At 44.0% G+C, this 17496-nt stretch overlaps 1 protein-coding gene across 1 annotated transcript in view; it reads left to right on the forward strand.

Annotated features, from left to right (window-relative positions):
* The first annotated feature begins 424 nt into the window (after positions 1–424).
* SMYD2 (SET and MYND domain containing 2) overlaps positions 425–17496 on the forward strand; it is a 31228-nt gene continuing 14156 nt past the window's right edge. Inside the window, exons 1-5 of the mRNA XM_065631788.1 lie at positions 425–751; positions 3835–3898; positions 12158–12268; positions 13898–13958; positions 16487–16611. Of these exons, the coding sequence (XP_065487860.1) occupies positions 570–751; positions 3835–3898; positions 12158–12268; positions 13898–13958; positions 16487–16611 (543 nt within the window). The 5' untranslated portion in view covers positions 425–569. The remainder of the gene's footprint in view (positions 752–3834; positions 3899–12157; positions 12269–13897; positions 13959–16486; positions 16612–17496) is intronic.

A 17496-nucleotide genomic window follows, 5' to 3' on the forward strand; every position in this document is an offset into this window, starting at 1 on the left:
CTGCTGACCACTCTGTTCTTGCATGAGCTGAGCCCTGCCCCACTCACCAAGCAGGCCATGACACCTGAAGCCCCCTGTGGCCTGAGGAGCAACACTGCGCCGGCCTGAGGTGCTTTTCCACAGGAGGCCTCGCTGTCACTGCAGACCCGGGGCTGTGAGGCGGGTGTGGTGAGTCCCTTCCCCGGGGAACTCTCTGCTCGAGCCCGGGTCTCCGGGGGGGCTCCCCCTGTGCCTGCGACCGGAGGTCCGCGTGGGCGGCCCCCTCCGCCACGCCGGCCCACGGCGGGTGGGCTGACAGGGCCGCGGGCCGGGCGGCTCTCCCAGCACGCCTGCCGGGCAAGCTTCCGGGGCCCAGCGGGCTGGAGGCGCCTTCCCGGGTGCGCAGCCGCCGGCCAATCCCCCGCCGCCCGCAGGAGGCGCTCCCCGCGCCGCTGGGTGGGCAGGGGCAGGCGGCAGCGGCCTTTGGGCGGCCCGCAGCGCGCTAGGACGCGGCCGCCCGCTGCCCGTGTACGCGGGCCGGGAGGGGAGCCCGGCGGAGGCCCGTCCCGGTGCCCCTGCCCCGCGGCGGGATGCGCTCGGACGCGGCGCCGCAGCCGAGCGGCCTGGAGAGGTTCGACAGCCCCGGCAAGGGCCGGGGGCTGCGGGCGCGGCGGCGCTACGCCGTGGGGGAGCTGCTCTTCAGCTGCCCGGCCTACACCGCCGTGCTGACCGTCAGCGAGCGCGGCAGCCACTGCGACGGCTGCTTCACCAGGTAGGGCCGGGGAGGCCCGGGGCGGGCCCAGGGGGCGGCGGCGGCTCGGCGGGCAGCGGCGGGGCCGGCCCCGGGGCGGCTTCTGGCGGCTCTGCCGGCGGCTCGGCCCACCCGCGTCCGCAGCGTGGCCGTGTGAGTGGGCGGCCTGCCGGGCGCTACTCCGCGCCCCGCTGAGGGGAGGCCGGGGGCGCTCCGGGGGCCTTTCTCTGCGAGGCTTTCCCCCGTGGTTCTCTGACGGCAGCACCGCGATGGAACTTTTTGCTCAAAACTGGGTTTTTCTTGCTTAACAGTTCAGGAAAAATAAAGGAAAATAAGAAGTTTTGTGCTTCACGTGCCCGTGCAGTTACGTAGGCATGTGTGTAACCATGGCAAGTTTCATCGAATCCATCTAGGTTTGTAGTAGTGTAATATCCACTGATTTTATTTAAATTTTGACTGGGGAGAAAGGGACTGCAATTGCCAAAATTCACATTTTGCCTTTCTGCGGTGCAGATGGAATGGAATATATATACACACACACCTTTAATGAAATAGCTGTATATTTCTGTATCTCTGCCCAAAACCTTAAGTCCTCTGGCAAGTTACTTTTACTAAGGCAAAGCACAGGCCGCACGAGAGGTTTGTTCTCGTGGGTTATGAGCGTTTAAATCAGAGCACCGTGTGCTGATGGCACGTCTGCTGCTGCTGCCCCTTCCCTGGCTCCTGGAGGATGCTGAGGGCTCAGGTTTATGCTTATTTAGGTGGTTTGAACCTGCTCTGGTTATTCCAGCGGTTGCTGTAAACCTCCCACTGTAGTCTTGTGAAGCAAAAAAAAAAAAAAAAGGTTTGGAATTATTGATAGAAAATTAGCTGTGGACATGACCCTGTGGCATGTCACACATTTTTGGAAGGTATAGTACTTTTCTGGCTTCTGGCAGCTTATTGGAGAATCACAGTGCTTACCTGGTTATAATGCAGAACAAATGTTAAATGAAAACAACTGCTGTACTTTTGCTCTTTTTATCAATAAGTATTGCCCGCATATGTAGACTGAGAGGCAGACTGAAGAGTATAATTATTACACTCTAGATGGTCCTTTCATCTCTTATCCTGTCATCTTAGCTCACTTATGCTTTTCATTTTCTTCTCTTTTGTCTTGACCTTGTCCTTTTTCTGTCCTCATAACATTATCTACTTATTCTCTTAATTCACCTTCTCTCTTTGCTTCTTAGTACCTAGTATAGTTCCTAGTGAAGTCGGTGAAGTGAGTCCCATTAATTTGAAGAAGAATTGTAGAACCGAGGTGATTTTCATCTCCTTCACACGTGTGGCTTTTCCTAGCCCCCAAGTTTGGTGGGTTTTTTATTTAGTTAGTTAGTTTGGGATTTTTTTTAATCTTTTTTTTCCTCCAGTAACTAACCACAGATCCCCTTGTGTCAGAGAAACTGCCTAGGATTTTTTATCACAGCCAGGAGATTTCCTGCTGTAAAAGGACCAAGGAATACTTTCCATGCTCCAATGATATTAAGTGATATTGTAGTGATAATAGTTATCTAAGATTGCTTAGGTCTCACGGGGTAACTTTTAAAGATCAGCTCCAAGAGCAGCCTGTTTAAATGCTGTTTGTTTTCTGTGGCAGCTTCTCCCACGGAGCTCTGGAGGAGCACAGTGATCAAGAAATATACTGGATGCAGTACCATAGCAATTAGAGTGGAGTAGTCTGGAACCTATTTCACACTGGAATCATGAGGTTCCACCAAGAGGAAAGCTGTCTCGGTGATGTAATTTCATATGCCAGTGCTCTAAAATGGGTTTTGTGTCTGGGTCCTGTTGCGTTAGCACTGGACTAGCACACGTGAGATTCTGAACTGTGGTTGTTGAACTTGCAGAGAGCGTTAGGAGGACAATTGTGGGCTCAGCACAGGTCTTGGGAAGAGAAACTCTGCTAAGTGATCATAAAACAATTGTCGTAAAATGGGCAGAATAAGACTAGAATGTTGTATTTGCATACTTTAAATACACAGCTGTGCTTGAGGTGTGTACTGTCAGCAAGCAGAGTCATGATGTTAGCCTGACTGACCCACGTTGCACCTTCTGCTTTGGAAGAACAGTCAGAGGACATCAAGATTTGCTACATTTTATGGACTCCGAATGTCAGTGACCTCTGAAATGTTGTACGCTACCATATTGTACGAGGACACTCACCCTTGTTTTACTCCAGTGAACTTAACTCAGTTTAAGACGATTTTTCTTTTGCTACTTATACTGAGGAGGATGTGTAGACTTTTTAAAGTATTCAGTTCTGCTGAGAGATGCTTGTTGCTGTCACACCAAAATGTCGTGTGTTGGGTAACACATGCTCTATTTTTGTTGGAATCTGCTACACCACATGCACCTTGAAGCGGAAAAGGACCTTCCTTCTGGCAGTTCCCTGTGTTGGGATATATAAAAATATATATACAAATATAAACAAAGGAGGGTGCAAGCCTTAGCTGACCTTAGAATACACAGATATCTGAGCAGATGTTAGACAGCAGGACAGTAAGAGGCTGTGGGGTGACAGGAGATCAAATAGTGTGTTTAATAGTGCAACATGTTTTCTTAATGTTGGAACGTCGTTACTCACAAAACAGCGGTCATTTTTCCTGTGACCAGAGAAGCAATGGAACTGGCAGAGCAGAAGCAAAGGGTTAATATTGGTGAGCAATACAGAGCAGTTGGGAAGTTTGGAGAACAAGGAAAAATTAAAAAATGACACTGTCTGTCAAACAGCATAGAATAACATGTTTCCAAACCCAGCAATTTGTCAGGACAGCAGAGTGCTTTTGCATAATATAACAGTTGTTAGGGAAAACTTGCTTTTGAAACTCCAAACAAATAGAAATAGTGTCTGCTGTTGGAAGGTGGAGTTCAAGCTGTAGTAGCAGTGTTCTGAAGAAAAACAGTTTTCATTGTGAAATGCAAAATACTGTGCAAAACTCCTCTCAGATGACTGTGGTGTTATTAGATTAGCTTCTAGTAGGAGATGCATCTCTGTTAGTGATACAGGGTACATTCGTATTTCATTCAGCTTTGTAGAATATAACTTCTGTTTTCTTTTCAAGGAAAGAAGGGTTGTCCAAGTGTGGAAGATGTAAACAGGCCTTTTACTGCAATGTGGAATGTCAGGTATGGTAATGCAATTTGGGAGGATGCAGGGAGAAAAAAGGGTGGGGGTTGCTGAACTCTGTTTTTTGTTTGTGTGGCATTGATAGTCTCTAATTGTAGCTATGGTTAATAGTAAACCACTCAGTTTCAGCATCCCACAGATGCTGACCATGGAGCTGCGCATTGGACAATTGACAGGATTTGGACATGGTCTGTGTGAGTCTTTCAAGACCAGTAGCTCCAGGGCTTGGTACCACTGAGACTTTGATTAGAGCCGCCTGTCAGCCCACTAATTATGTCTATATTACTTCTCTCTTTAAGCACAAACCAGATAATTCAACATTAGCTCACCAAACTGGTAAGAGAGTGTGTCTAATGGAAAAATCAAATCACTGAATAGCTGTCTTAAGGGGATTTTGTTGGGTTTTTTTCAAATATTTGCAAGTATGTTGAGTGGCCACAGTTGACAGCAGTTGTAACCATTTGAAACCTACCATTCTTTCTCACTAACTCACTCCTTCTGGAAACTTCTGTTCTTTTGTATACTTTATTTTTAGAAGCACCTGAAAATAGAATATAAGCGTGCACTGAAGTAGAGCAATATGAAGACATCCAAAACACTTACATGCAGTTTTAATTTCATTTTTACTTTGAAACAGAATAAGCATCTTTCAAAATTTTTTTTTTGCCAGATCTAGTATCTATCCTTTGTGGGCTGTCAACTCGATATGGAAGAATTATCCAGCTTGAATGTGAAAAACTCAACTGGATGGCTAGCTAAATAATGTAAGCTATGTAAGATCTGTAGTGCTGAGCACAGAGTATGGAGCAGTGCTGGTGCAGGATTTGAGTCACCAAAGGTCTGGCGTGCAACTATATGTTAGTTATAAATAATCCAAACCTTCTGGTACATGGTAGCATGCTGCTGAGTGCCTGGGTTGCATGCAAAATATTATCCAGTGTCATCACCTGGACTGAGATATTGTGGTTCATGCTGTTTGGTTCCTGAGCACTTTGGAGATGGCTGCTGCTTTTATTTCAAGGATGTATCGTATTATCCCATTGTGCAGGTTGCAAAATGAGGCTGGCCTTTCGTTAGTTTTCCTTCTATTGCCTCCCCATGTTCCTGCTTTCCCACGGTGTCTTAGTAAATTGTGGGTGAATCAAATGGCCTTTTGGTTTTGAAGCACCAGGAGAACTCAAAATGCTTAAAAGAGCTAAGTTTTTTACAAAATTTGTGGTAGTTTACAGAATATTGAAAGACCCATCAGTTGCTGGGAAGAAAGGGAATGCTTACCGTATAAGCATCCCTAAGGCCCTTGAGAGAAATCTGGATGAGTTTTAAGACAGTGTAGAGAAAACCCATGATTCATTCATGAGGAATGCTTACCTGTGAGAAATGCTTCCATCTGACATTATTTCTTAGGAAGTCCTTAACTGAGGGAAAGAAGTAGTCAGACAAAGCAATTTGTTGGCTATTTAGTGCTCTTTATGTGAGATTGTGAGTTATTTCTCTTACCATATGAAGTTCACAGTGGTTTATGAAGCAGGTAGCTGTCACTGCAAGATACACGGAAGTAGGAAAGCTCAGTGATTTGTGTCAGGAAAAGTAGCAAGTAGATTTCATGGTGGAAGTAGTAGAACGTGCTTCTGCTGATCCACGCTCCTTTGGTGTTACCTCCAAGTCACTTCTTCAGTCCCTGCCTCTGTGTCCTGACTTCCCAGCCTTGGTGAATTTTATACTTTTATCTGTAAGAACAAGGATTTTTTTTTCTCTGTTTCCCCTGGATAAAGTCTTGTATGTGTATTGCTTTCTTTATTTTTTTTTTTTGACAGTCAGAATACCCTTCTTTCTAGTGGGGCAACTTCCAAGAATAAAAAACTGACCTGTTCAAACTGAGTATCCTTAAAACTACAGGAGACAATGCTCAGCAAAAGCCTATCTGTCTGATAAATTAATCAATTAAAATATTTTCTACCTGTTTGTGTATAGTATGATGCTTTAGATGTAAAAGCATATGAAGATGTTACAATGTCTAGACAATAGTATGACAAGCACACATACTAGCACTTCACTCTTACTGGTGATAGCGTATGGCTTTTGACTTCCTAGTTGATATAACATTATCTTCCATGTTTTAGGCCCTTCTGAGTCAGTCTGATGAAATTTATGAATGTTGCTGAGATTGAATTCTTTGACATTCTTTCAAAGTTACCTTCAAGCATAATATTCTCTAGAAAGCGGTCTCCACTGACTCTACGTGCTGCACAGACAATCTGCACTGCATCTTCATCCCTCTCTTGTTCAAAGACACTTTTCAGCAGTTCAGCAATTCTTTGTCAAAGCCAAAAAGGACATCTGTGCCTTGATACTGAACTTGCAGCACTGGGATGTACAGTAAATGTGCCCCTTTGCCTCCATGGGTGTGACACTTCTTCATGCAATGCTGATAAGAGGGCAGGGCTGTGCTTGAGAATTGTTATGGCATTGTCCATTTGATTTTTATGTTTTTAAGTTAGTTTTCTCTGTGAATCCACATTTTCTTTGCTCGGTTCAGCTAAAAGTTACATGGACACAACAAGGACACGGTATGATTTTGTATGTTGGTTAGTACCTTGCTACTGTAATAAAACTCAATATAATTCAATCTGACAACTATTTATCGCATGGATTGTACAGGATAGAAAACTTTTTTTTGAGCTTACTCTTAAAGACCTGCTAGACCACAATTCATAGGAATTCTTTCTAGTGGTGGGGAGAGGTGGATCAGAAAGAGACAAGAAAAAGGTGCAACAGCGTGCAGCAGGAAAAATTTTTGTCTTTTTCAGAATTGCAGATTCTATAGCTGCAGGCATCTTGGTCTCTTTAGTACGTTTATGGTGAATGAGATTTTTTTCTCTTTCATAATAACATGATTATTGAAAGTGAAGTTAGTGACACTGCATGTATTTCTTGCTCTGCTGATCTGTATAGTATCCTTGTTTAGAAGTTCTTAAAATGCTTTCCAAGCATTTAATGAATGAAGCCTTGGAGCAACCTTTGTGAGGTTTCAGGGTTTGCAAATGGGGTGTAGATACACAGAATAACAGAATGTTAGGGATTGGAAGGGACCTCGAAAGATCATCTAGTCCAATCCCCCTGCCGGAGCAGGAACACCTAGGTGAGGTTACACAGGAAGGCGTCCAGGCGGGTTTTTAATGTCTTCAGAGAAGGAGACTCCACAACCTCCCTGGGCAGCCTGTTCCAGGCTCTGTCACCGTCACTGAGAAGAAGTTTCTTCTCATATTTAAATGGAACCTCTTGTGTTCCAGTTTGAACCCATTACCCCTTGTTCTATCATTGGTTGTCACCAAGAAGAGCCTGGCTCCATCCTCGTGACACTCACCCTTTAGATATTTACAAACATCAATGAGGTCACCCCTCAGTCTCCTCCAAGCTAAAGAGCCCCAGCTCGCTCAGCCTTTCCTCATACGGGAGATGCTCCACTCCCTTCATCTTTGTTGCCCTGCGCTGGACTCTCTCCAGCAGTTCCCTGTCCTTCTGGAACTGAGGGGCCCAGAACTGAACACAATATTCCAGATGCGGTCTCAGCAGGACAGAGTAGAGAGGGAGGAGAACCTCTCTCGACCTTCTAACCACCCCCCTTCTAATCCACCCCAGGATGCCATTGGCCTTCTTGGCCACAAGGGCCCAGTGCTGGCTCATGGTCATCCTGCTGTCCACCAGGACCCCCAGGTTCCTTTCCCCTACACTGCTCTCTAACAGGTCATTCCCCGACTTATACTGGAACCTGGGGTTGTTCCTGCCCAGATGTAAGACTCTACATTTTCCCTTGTTATATTTCATTAAATTTTTCCCTGCCCAACTCTCCAGCCTGTCCAGGTCTCTGGACGGCAGCACAGCCTTCTGGCGTGTCAGCCACTCCTCCCAGCTTGGTGTCATCAGAAAACTTGCTGACAGTGCACTCTAGTCCCTCATCCAAGTCATTTATGAATATATTGAATAGTACTGGTCCCAGTACCGACCCTTGAGGGACTCCACTAGATACAGGCCTCCAACCAGACTCTGCCCCATTGACCACGACTCTCTGGCTTCTTCCCTTCAGCCAGTTCACAGTCCACCTCACTACCCGATCGTCCAGACCACACTTCCTCAGTTTAGCTGCGAGGATGCTGTGGGAGTCTGTGTCAAATGCTTTACTGAAGTCAAGATAGACCACATCCACTGCTTTGCCGTCATCTGTCCACACAAAGACACCTTGACTTGCTGGAGGTCATATAAGTGGTGAAAGAGTGCATCTCCTGCCGTATGGCCGAGTGTTTGAGGCATTGGCTGAGTCCTGCGGTGCAATATAATTCCTTTTCCCTGGTCATCGGGAAAGGTGGTGTCACGCAAAAGTCTTGCAGAGGTATAGTGGCTGTTTGCTTGGACCTCTCTCTATGCACCTGCACTCTGTGCATGGCACAGTTTCCTTAGTGCTAACGTGTCCTTTTGGTCCATTATTTTGCTTTTAAGATAGATAACCTGAAGTTTGACCTGTATTAAGCTGTATGTTCATTCTCAAATGTGGTGTGCGTGAAAGTGGAAGCTCTTTTCACTGCCAGTCCTCACTGCCTGGAATGTTTTATGGGTTGGTTGGATGCAGCTGAGGATGTCGCCTGGGTTTGCTGCGTCTTGCCTTTCCTAGCTCCTAATCCAGTTCTTTTTTTAAAAGGGTTTGTGATTTCCAGCTGATTCTTACCGTTCTGCTCTCCACTATTGCCCCTTCGAAGCACAGGCCTGTTATTATTGTAGTGGCTTTCAGACCCCATCTGCAGCTGTTCGGGTCTTGACTTCTTAAATTATAATAATTTTAGTCAAACAGCAGGAGACCTGTGTTCATTTTTTCTCCTCAGAAATTAGCTGCTGAAACACTCTGAAGAGAAATGTTTTAAGAGGGTTACATGGTTGCAATTGTGGAACTGGTGAACTTGAACCAGCTACTGGAGCTCCTCTTTCTGTTATTACACATAGCTATTATTTATCCCAGCGTGGAGATCAGCTAGCCAAAGTGCAGAAAGAGATGTTTTTGTCATTACTTTCCATATTTGAAATATATTTCAAACAAAACATTTATGGGTTTTTATTAACATGTCATGTTAAATAGTGCTGCAGTTGGTATTTCTGGAGTTAAGGGAAACATGAATTTTTAACCAGCTGGTGAGCCTCAAAATGTAGTTGTAGACCTGGAGTTAGCATCAAGGAGATGTGTTTTAAATGGGACCTTGTAGAAATTGCTCTCTCCTCTTTGATGAGCTGTAGAAAAAACATGAAATTCTTGCTGTAATGAGTCTGTGTAAGAGGAATCTTGACACTGCAAGATCCTGCTGAGGCTTGCCTTGTGGAAGTGTCTGTCCCCTTACCCCAAAACTTTCTCCATGTAATTTTCTTTGATAAATGTCTCCTGTGAATCTTTTGAACATTAGCCCACAGAACCCAAATACCCTTTATGGCCCAGCATTTGGTAAATGGTGGTAGGGAAGGATGACTGTGAAGATGTGTGAAGCTCTTACCTTCACCACGTGGTGAAGCACTGTATTTGAGAACTTCACCGGATAATACCAGACATCAGAAGCTGCCTCACTGAAATGTGATTAAACAGTGGGATGCCTTTTGCCCATCATTGGGCCTTATGTTTTTGAAGAAGTGGACTTAACCCCTGTCCTGGCTTGCCCACCATTTCTGTTTGGTATTTGTGGTTTTATTTCAATCAAGTGAAATAAAACTGAAATGTTACATCCTATTGAAAAGTCCATGTGAGGAAGGAGGTGTGAGGACATTTGTTTGGACTTCAGTCTTTTTTTTTTTGAGTGTTAGATTTTGTTGTTTGGAGTTATTTATGCTGAGCTATATTACATGGTTCTGGGAATTAATCCGGTAGTCCTGGATGGTGGAATCGTTTTGAAGAACTTGGTGAAGAAGATTGTTTCCATGCTTTGATGTGAAAAGCATAAGCTTTAAAGAACTTCCCTTCCAAAAATGCTGTCACTCCTAAATGAAGGGAAAAATGCTGTGGATGTAATGAAAAAAGGAAGAAAATATCATTAATGTAGCATTAGGGATTCAACTAGAACAATGCTACCTGTTATAATTCAAAGTAGTTAGAGAAATACGTGGAAAAGAATGCAAACTACAGTCCTGCTGTGATCGCAGGGGAAGCTGCTGTCACGGTGTTTCCATCCCAGGTATTACTCAATCATCAGTAATCTCTCTTCTTGTGGCATTTCAGGCTTTTATCTCATTTCACACCATTCAGCTGCATCTTGTCCCTTGAACCTCCTTACTAGTTCATATAACTCAGTATGATTCTGCCTGGGGAAAGATTTTAATTAACAGTGTGTAAAGAATGAAGGGAACAAACAGACTTTAAGAACACTGCTTTGAGACAGGAACATGATTTTGCATTATGATTTTTTTGTTTTATCGGGTAGTCTCTCCTGTTTATTTAACTGGTGTGCGTGGATGCGGGTCCTACAAAACTTCAGGTTCTGTGCCTTCACTTATTGCACACACAGGAATCACGCTGCAGTTGGTGGGTGTGCAAGAAGGGCTGAGAGATGAGGTCTCCTGCTGTCTCTTTTTAACCTTTAGTCTGTGGATTCCTAAGCAAAAGCTATTGGGAGTTTTCCTGAAAAAGGTCTTGGGGCACACGTAGGAAACAGGCCTCTGGGGGGGATGCATTTTGTAGTGTGATAGCTGTAGGAGAGTTGAGAATGTAATTTCACATGACATGACTACAGTGTAATATACTATTTTGGTTCTCCTGGTCTGTATTCCTGCATCCTCTTAGAACGTTTACACTGAAGCTTATTTCAAGCAGCCTGTACGTAGGTTTTTTTTGGAAGTACCATGCTGAGATATCAAGGACAATGAAGTTGACATTGTGAGGGGTTGAATACCCTTGCAGTGTTGCACTGCTTCAAATCCTACAGGAGGCTGGGGTGGGTGTTCACCTTTCTTTTCCTAATAAAATGAACCCTAAAGCTGTCCATGCCCAGGGCAATTAAAATGGCCATTTTCAATGGAAGAATTTTTGCAGCACTAACTCTAAAATTGGTGATCTCAGCTTTTGTTTTGTTCTGCAAAACCTGTAAATAACTGGACCGGCTAAGGCAGGAGACACTGGGGTCCTGATTTCAGCTGTTTGAGATGCTATGTTACTGGGTGAATCACACTAAGAACTTTCTGGAGGCTGCAAAAAGTTTTTCAAGTTTTCACTTTCAGTCAATTTTAAATTTGTGGGATTTGTCGTGGTTTCTTACCTCTGCTACTGTTTTCCACCACTTTAAATCTGCTCTGAAAACAAAACTCGATATTCCCCATACAGGCAGAACACTATAGGTCTGTTCTAACACAGTGCTATAAATGTGTGTCTGGAATGAGATATAGAAATAAATAACTGTGCACTGCTCGAATATAGAAATATTTCCATGTTTGAACAAATAAATAAAATGAAATTTGATGCAGTCTGAGGACAGTCCATGTGAGGCTCTGTGTGCCAGTGCAGATTGTTAATCTGTGATTCTGTGCTCATCTTTGAAAGATTCTGTTGCTTTGGAGGGAATTTGTAGAGTGCCAAAAGCCAGTGGCTTGTGCCATCACTCCAATTGTTATTGTATGTTGAGCTAGGAATATGCTATACATTCTTAACTAAAATGTGTTTGTCTTTATTAGTGTGTTTCCATTGCCTAGCTGTACTCTTGTTCTACAACATTGAAGGAAAAAATCTGATAATTCTATTCAGTAGGTTTGGTTTTGACCTCACATATAGCGATTCTTACAATGATTGTGAATCCGTTGGCTTCAGACACATTACTCCTGGTTATGCCAGGGTTGTCTCATAATGAGGGGCCAAGGTATTAAATGGAAGTGAACCCAATAAAGCCATCAAGCTCAGACCTACTCTGTCCTCACATGCTTGATCTGAACAATAAGAACTGATGATTTATAAATCATGTTGTCTGTTTGCTTCTTTGTCATTTAATTATTTTTTACGTTGAATAAATGAAGATATTCTGACCTTAACTCATCCCTTGCGAATTTGTTTGAAAAAAGCAGGATAGCTGTACCCCTTAAATGTGACTCAAGCTTTTGTTCAAATTTAGTGAGCGTCATCTTATTTTTTCAAAGGAAACACATTTCACTTGACCTCTAGGATGTGGCAGGACTTGCTGCATCCTCTTTTTCATCACATTATCTTCATGGCTTTTTTTTTTTTTTATATTTTTCTACATTTTCAGAAGGAAGACTGGCCAATGCACAAGCTAGAGTGTTCCGCCATGTGCGCTTTTGGGCAGAACTGGAATCCCTCGGAGACCGTGAGGCTAACGGCGAGGATCCTTGCCAAACAGGTGAGCAGGAGGCTGGACCCGGGAGCTGTGTTCCTACTCTGGGTGCCAGGGAAGGCAGGAAAATGAGGACTGACTGACAGTAACTGTCCCTGCAAAGCAGATACGTGCTGACGTCCTGTGTACAGACGGGTGCATGAGCAGCTGAACAAACTGACCATCGGGCACTGCAGCAGCGTCAAGGCCACCATAGTCCAGCTGGAGACTGTTGGGGGAAGATGGTAGAAGGCTAGTGAGGCTTTCAGCTATGTAGCTGTAACTTATGGCCAAGGTACTGCTGAACAGAGTCTGGTAAAGTTTACTGATAGTTTTGCAGTGTGCATGGTGGTTCAGCCTCCATTCTGGTAGATTTGAGCTGTTGGTTACATGTGTAGCCCAGCGCCATGGCCACGTTGATGAAGAGAAAGAAGAATGAGACTTGGCGTATATGGTTAAATCCTGAGGAACGCTCCTGGTGTTATCTGTCTGCAGGCACTGACGTCTTTATGAAGCAGTTGCCTCTTGTACTGTTTTTGAGCTGTATCTGCGTAGCATTGTGTAGTATATAACTTCCAGTATGTTTGGGAGTCAAGAACACCTCTAAGGCATTCAGGTATAAATGTTTACAATTACTGTAGTTAACTGGTGAAAAACAGAGATCAAGAGAGAAATCTCAGGCCCTTGGTCTTTGGAGAAAAATTATATTATTGGTAAGGAAATAAGATTGCAACGTCAACCTCCATTTTAGTGTTCCCTAACTATATGGTACTGAGGATAACACGAGTGCTTACAGGGAGGGGACGGGATTCATGAGTTTCAAGGTTATTATGCTGTGTATCTTTGTAGAGGTCTAAACTCTCTCTGCAAAAATAAATCCTCCTTGAAGCATATTTGTGTGATTGAGGTCTGCTTATGTGACAAGGGCAACCTGGATACTGTATGTAGTGAGGTTTTTGGTGGCCTGCTGGGAAGGTAGCTGCATACTTGCTGTGTGTGTAGATGTGTATGTGTGAGTGTATGTGTATGTGACTTAATTAAAGCGTGATTTAGTGGTGATCCACAAACAAAATCAAATGTTTAATGATAAAAAAGTCATTGGAATAAATTTGTGCTTTTATTGCTTACAGGGACCGGGGGGGGAACCCTACATGTCATATAAAAGCTAAATATGCAAACCATAGTCCCTGAACCTCAGCTGCTGGGCCACCTGCAAAGCCATATTTAATGGCCAAGATTACAAAGAAGTGGCCTTAGGCCAACAATGGAGCATTGCTTTTGAACTCTGTCAACAGTCAGTTTATTCACTTTCCTCAAAGTGAAGCCTGTCTCCTGCCTGCTTGCTATTGTTAGCAGCTTTCTGGGTGTCTAGAACAAAGCAAATGACATATTTAAAATACTGTTCTGTTTATGTATATAAATTTGATAGGAATTAATCTTTGTCTGCCGAATTTGGTGCAGAGAGGATATTTCTATGGCTTTACTAAGGGCAGTCAGTTTAACTCATTGCTGTTCATCAAGTTCTGTGAATTTCATACAGTGTGGGTTTGAGTTGGTTTTACAGGTAGGAGTACCCAGCTTATGAATGAGTAGGCAAAACTGTGAACGTAAAACACTAAAATATTTTCTTGTTGTTTTTTTTCCCTGTATTGCTAGAAAACTCACCCTGAAAGAACACAGTCAGAGAAGCTGCTTGCTGTAAAAGAGTTTGAATCACGTGAGTAGAAAAGACTTGCAGGTAAACAGAGGCAGTTATCTATATTCATGATTCGGTTCCCCCTGGCCCTGCTCCATCAAAACCTTTCAGAGCATCCCACTCCTGTTGGAGGGAGTAAACAAAGAGAGTTGTGGTTCCTCCTTTTTCAAAAGTGCAGTACTCTTATTGCTTTTTTTTTTTTTTCTTGGTCGCTTGTCGGGGCTGTGAAACAATGGTGAAAACCCAGATGGAATTAATTATGTAGCATACATCCATCTCATGGCTTTTCTGGTACTCTAGTGTCTTTTGAGAATTGTAATGTTGTAAAATTAAAATAGCTACTCTTTGTTACCAGGAGGCATAAAATCAGAGACAGCACAGTTGCTTGATGGTGACAGTGACTAAGGGGCTAATTGTAGAGCCCCCTGGACTATGCTTCAGTATCTGTCACTGCCAGTCAAATCTGACATGTTATATATGATTGTGTTGAAATTCCATGTCCTAAATGCTCCAAAATAATCCAAGGAAGGAGATGAGGCAATGGCTTGCTTTTAACTGGAAGGCTACTGTTAATGTCTGGTGAGGCAGGGATAGAAATTGAGCAACTAGGGAACTAGTAACCATCCTCACATAGTTTTCACTGGTCTGTTGTTTGTCTTTCTTGGTCCTGAGGGTAATGTACAAGGAGACAATAGGTTTGTATATTCACATTTCTCACTCTGATGGCTTCTAAAACCCTTTATAAAATGCTGAATAAATGCAGTCATTGCTAGGACTTGAGGTAGCATGAGTAACCAAGCGCAGCAAGATTGCAGTCTTGTTTGCTTCCTGAACAAAAGCTCCTGTCACAGCTGTTGGGACAACTGGGGAAATAAAGGGGAAAAATGCCAACATTTGACTTTGCCTAAGGCAAGGGTAATTTTTACAGGTAGGTTAGTAGAACTGAGGTTGAGGAGGATGGGTAAGTGCTGAAGTAATTTCTGTATATTCTGCATTGCAGCTTGTCTTCAATAATTTATTAATTCGGGAGCTAAAAGGCTGAAATGTTTTTTTCCTGTTGTAGTGTCCCCCCTTGTCCTTTAGGAGCTCTTGTTTTGTTTCTGTTTTTGTTAGTAAGAACCTGTTTCTTCTGCCTTGTTGACTACACTCTTAGCAGACCTTTGCCATGTTCAGCAGTTGCCTTACGCCTTGTAACACCCTGCACAGGAAAGGAAAAGGCACCTGGCTGTCACTTGGAAGCTCAACATTTCTTATTTCTGATTTGTCATAATTCTCATTGAATTGTGCCATTTCATATTCCCCAGTATTTTTTGTGACTCTCCTGTCATTCACATCTGCTCTTACAAATAATTTCCCATTTCTTTCACCGTTGTGCAGCCTTTTCTCTTCCTGCATGTTTTTCTCTCCACTATTATTTTGAGTTGGAGAGGCGAAACTGCTGAGTATCTGGCTCTTTTAGAGCAGGAGTGAGCTGGTGGCACTGCCACTGTGAGAGAGGGGATTAGGAAGAAAATTTCCAACACTCTGCTCTTGAGGAGAGAGAAGAACAGGGAGTATATGGTCGATCGTCTGTGTTGCTCTGCAGGGACCAGGAAGGAAAGGGTTCAATAGCCACAGCTTTGGTTAGAACCTTGTGGGCCTGAGGGGTAAGTCTCTGAACAAACTCCTAAGGCAATACATTTGGCAGGTGTGCCAGGATGTTTCCACTGATGTTCCTACTGTCTTGTATTATCCTCAGATATCTGCAGGTTGAGCACACCTCTGATGGTCACCCCCCAGCCCAGGGAGGCATTCTCAAGCATGCTTTGTTCTCTCCTGAAGCAGATGCCTGCAGTAGGTCAGGTGGATTGCACTCCTGAGCACCCTCATGTTCTCTGCCTCTTGCTGCAAAGAGAGCCCCTGGTGGCCAGCCCCAGCGTTGTTGTCACCCTTTGCTAGGTCCCTATCACACGTGGCCACAAATAGCGAGAGCCTCTGTGCTGGGAAAAATCACGTATTTTAAAAGCAGGGATAAGCAGCCTTCCTTAGCAGGAATTCTGGGCTGGTTTGTACTGATAAAGACGAGGTCTTTGTGAGGAAGTTTCACTATGTAGAGCTTCTTTCAAGAAAAGTGTTGTTGAGTGTGACTTTGTACCGCAGTAGATGGGACCAGGTGGCTCATACGGTCGTGTTAGACAGCTGAGGATAGCTACCCACAACTGACAGGCTTCTAGAGGCCAGGGCTGGCTGCTCTGTTTGCTAGGGTTAACAAAAACACTTTAAAACACTGTAACCCTTCTCCCAAGAAAGGGAAATTTGCGTCCAGTTACCTGCTAATGTAAAGATGTTAGAAAATGCTTTTTAATCCTGCATGGTCTTGTAGTACATGTGTGGCTTTGGCAGAAGCAGCATTATGTTTATGAAGGAACAGACACTTCTTGCAGTACTTCCAAGTAGCTGTTCCTTGAGGGGTTTCTGTTTAAGTCTTGGGCCTGTTCTAACCTAAGTCTAGCTGCAGTTCCCAGCAGAGTGCTCCTCTTACTGAAATGGCATGTGTTCTTTGTCCACAGACCTTGACAAACTAGACAATGAAAAGAGAGAGCTGATTCAGAACGACATTGCTGCTCTTCATCACTTTTACTCAAAGCACTTGGAGTACCCTGACAATGCTGCCCTTGTAGTTCTCTTTGCACAAGTAAGTTGGCTAGAACACAGCCTACTTAGGTGGAGGGTGCTGTAGGAGTTTAGCCTTTGTGAAAGGGGAAAAATGTTAATAGCAATGGAGATGGTATCTCTGTGCTTATCTTAGGGGAGAGCTGAGTGCGCTTGATGGAGAAAATCCACTCCCTTGAGCAGAAGTGGCTGGACGTGCCCCATTTCAGTAGCGAGGGCAGAGACTCTAGTCTGCAGACTTTCCGTGAGGTGCTTCTCAAACACTGAAGGGGAAACAGCCTGTATTAGACCCAGTCAAAGTCAGGCTTCTTGTGGGCCAAGCCTAGTGCAGCTGTTGTTGGACTTACAGGGAAGGCTGCTGGTCTGAGACCCTGCAGAGGCAGAATCCTTCATTCAGGCTTCAAACTTGTGGAAATCCCTGCTGGTCAGGTCATCGTTGTGTTTGACCTTCCCAGGGAGTAAACTTCAGAGAAGTAGAAAGAGCAGTCTGAAACTTTTATCTGATCTGTGGCTTTTAAATGCAGTCAGGTAGTTTGGTCATCTGGAGAGATGAAGGAAAAGCAGGACACCTTGTTAGATAACTTCTGAAATGTGTCACCTCTTTTTTTTCTCACCTGCTTTTCATATGCATCTAAATTGAATGTGTTGTAGTGGATGGAGTGGCACACCAGTGGAATACTGCAGGATCCATTTTCTTTTTCCTCCTATACTTCAAAATAGGCTAGTTTTAAATGTCTGAGTAAAAAGTTTATTTTTTTTGAGATGGGGGCAAACGTTGACTGCTATGATGAGAGCTGAGATGGCAATACCCTGGTTGGAAGAGCTGGACATCTACCAACAAGGGGGTGCAGTTACTATTTCCTTAGTAGAGTAGTACTGTTATTCTGTAGGGGAATGATTCTTTAGC

The sequence above is a fragment of the Caloenas nicobarica genome, chromosome 3 (assembly GCF_036013445.1).
Source record: "Caloenas nicobarica isolate bCalNic1 chromosome 3, bCalNic1.hap1, whole genome shotgun sequence".
NCBI classification, from domain to species: Eukaryota; Metazoa; Chordata; class Aves; order Columbiformes; family Columbidae; genus Caloenas; species Caloenas nicobarica.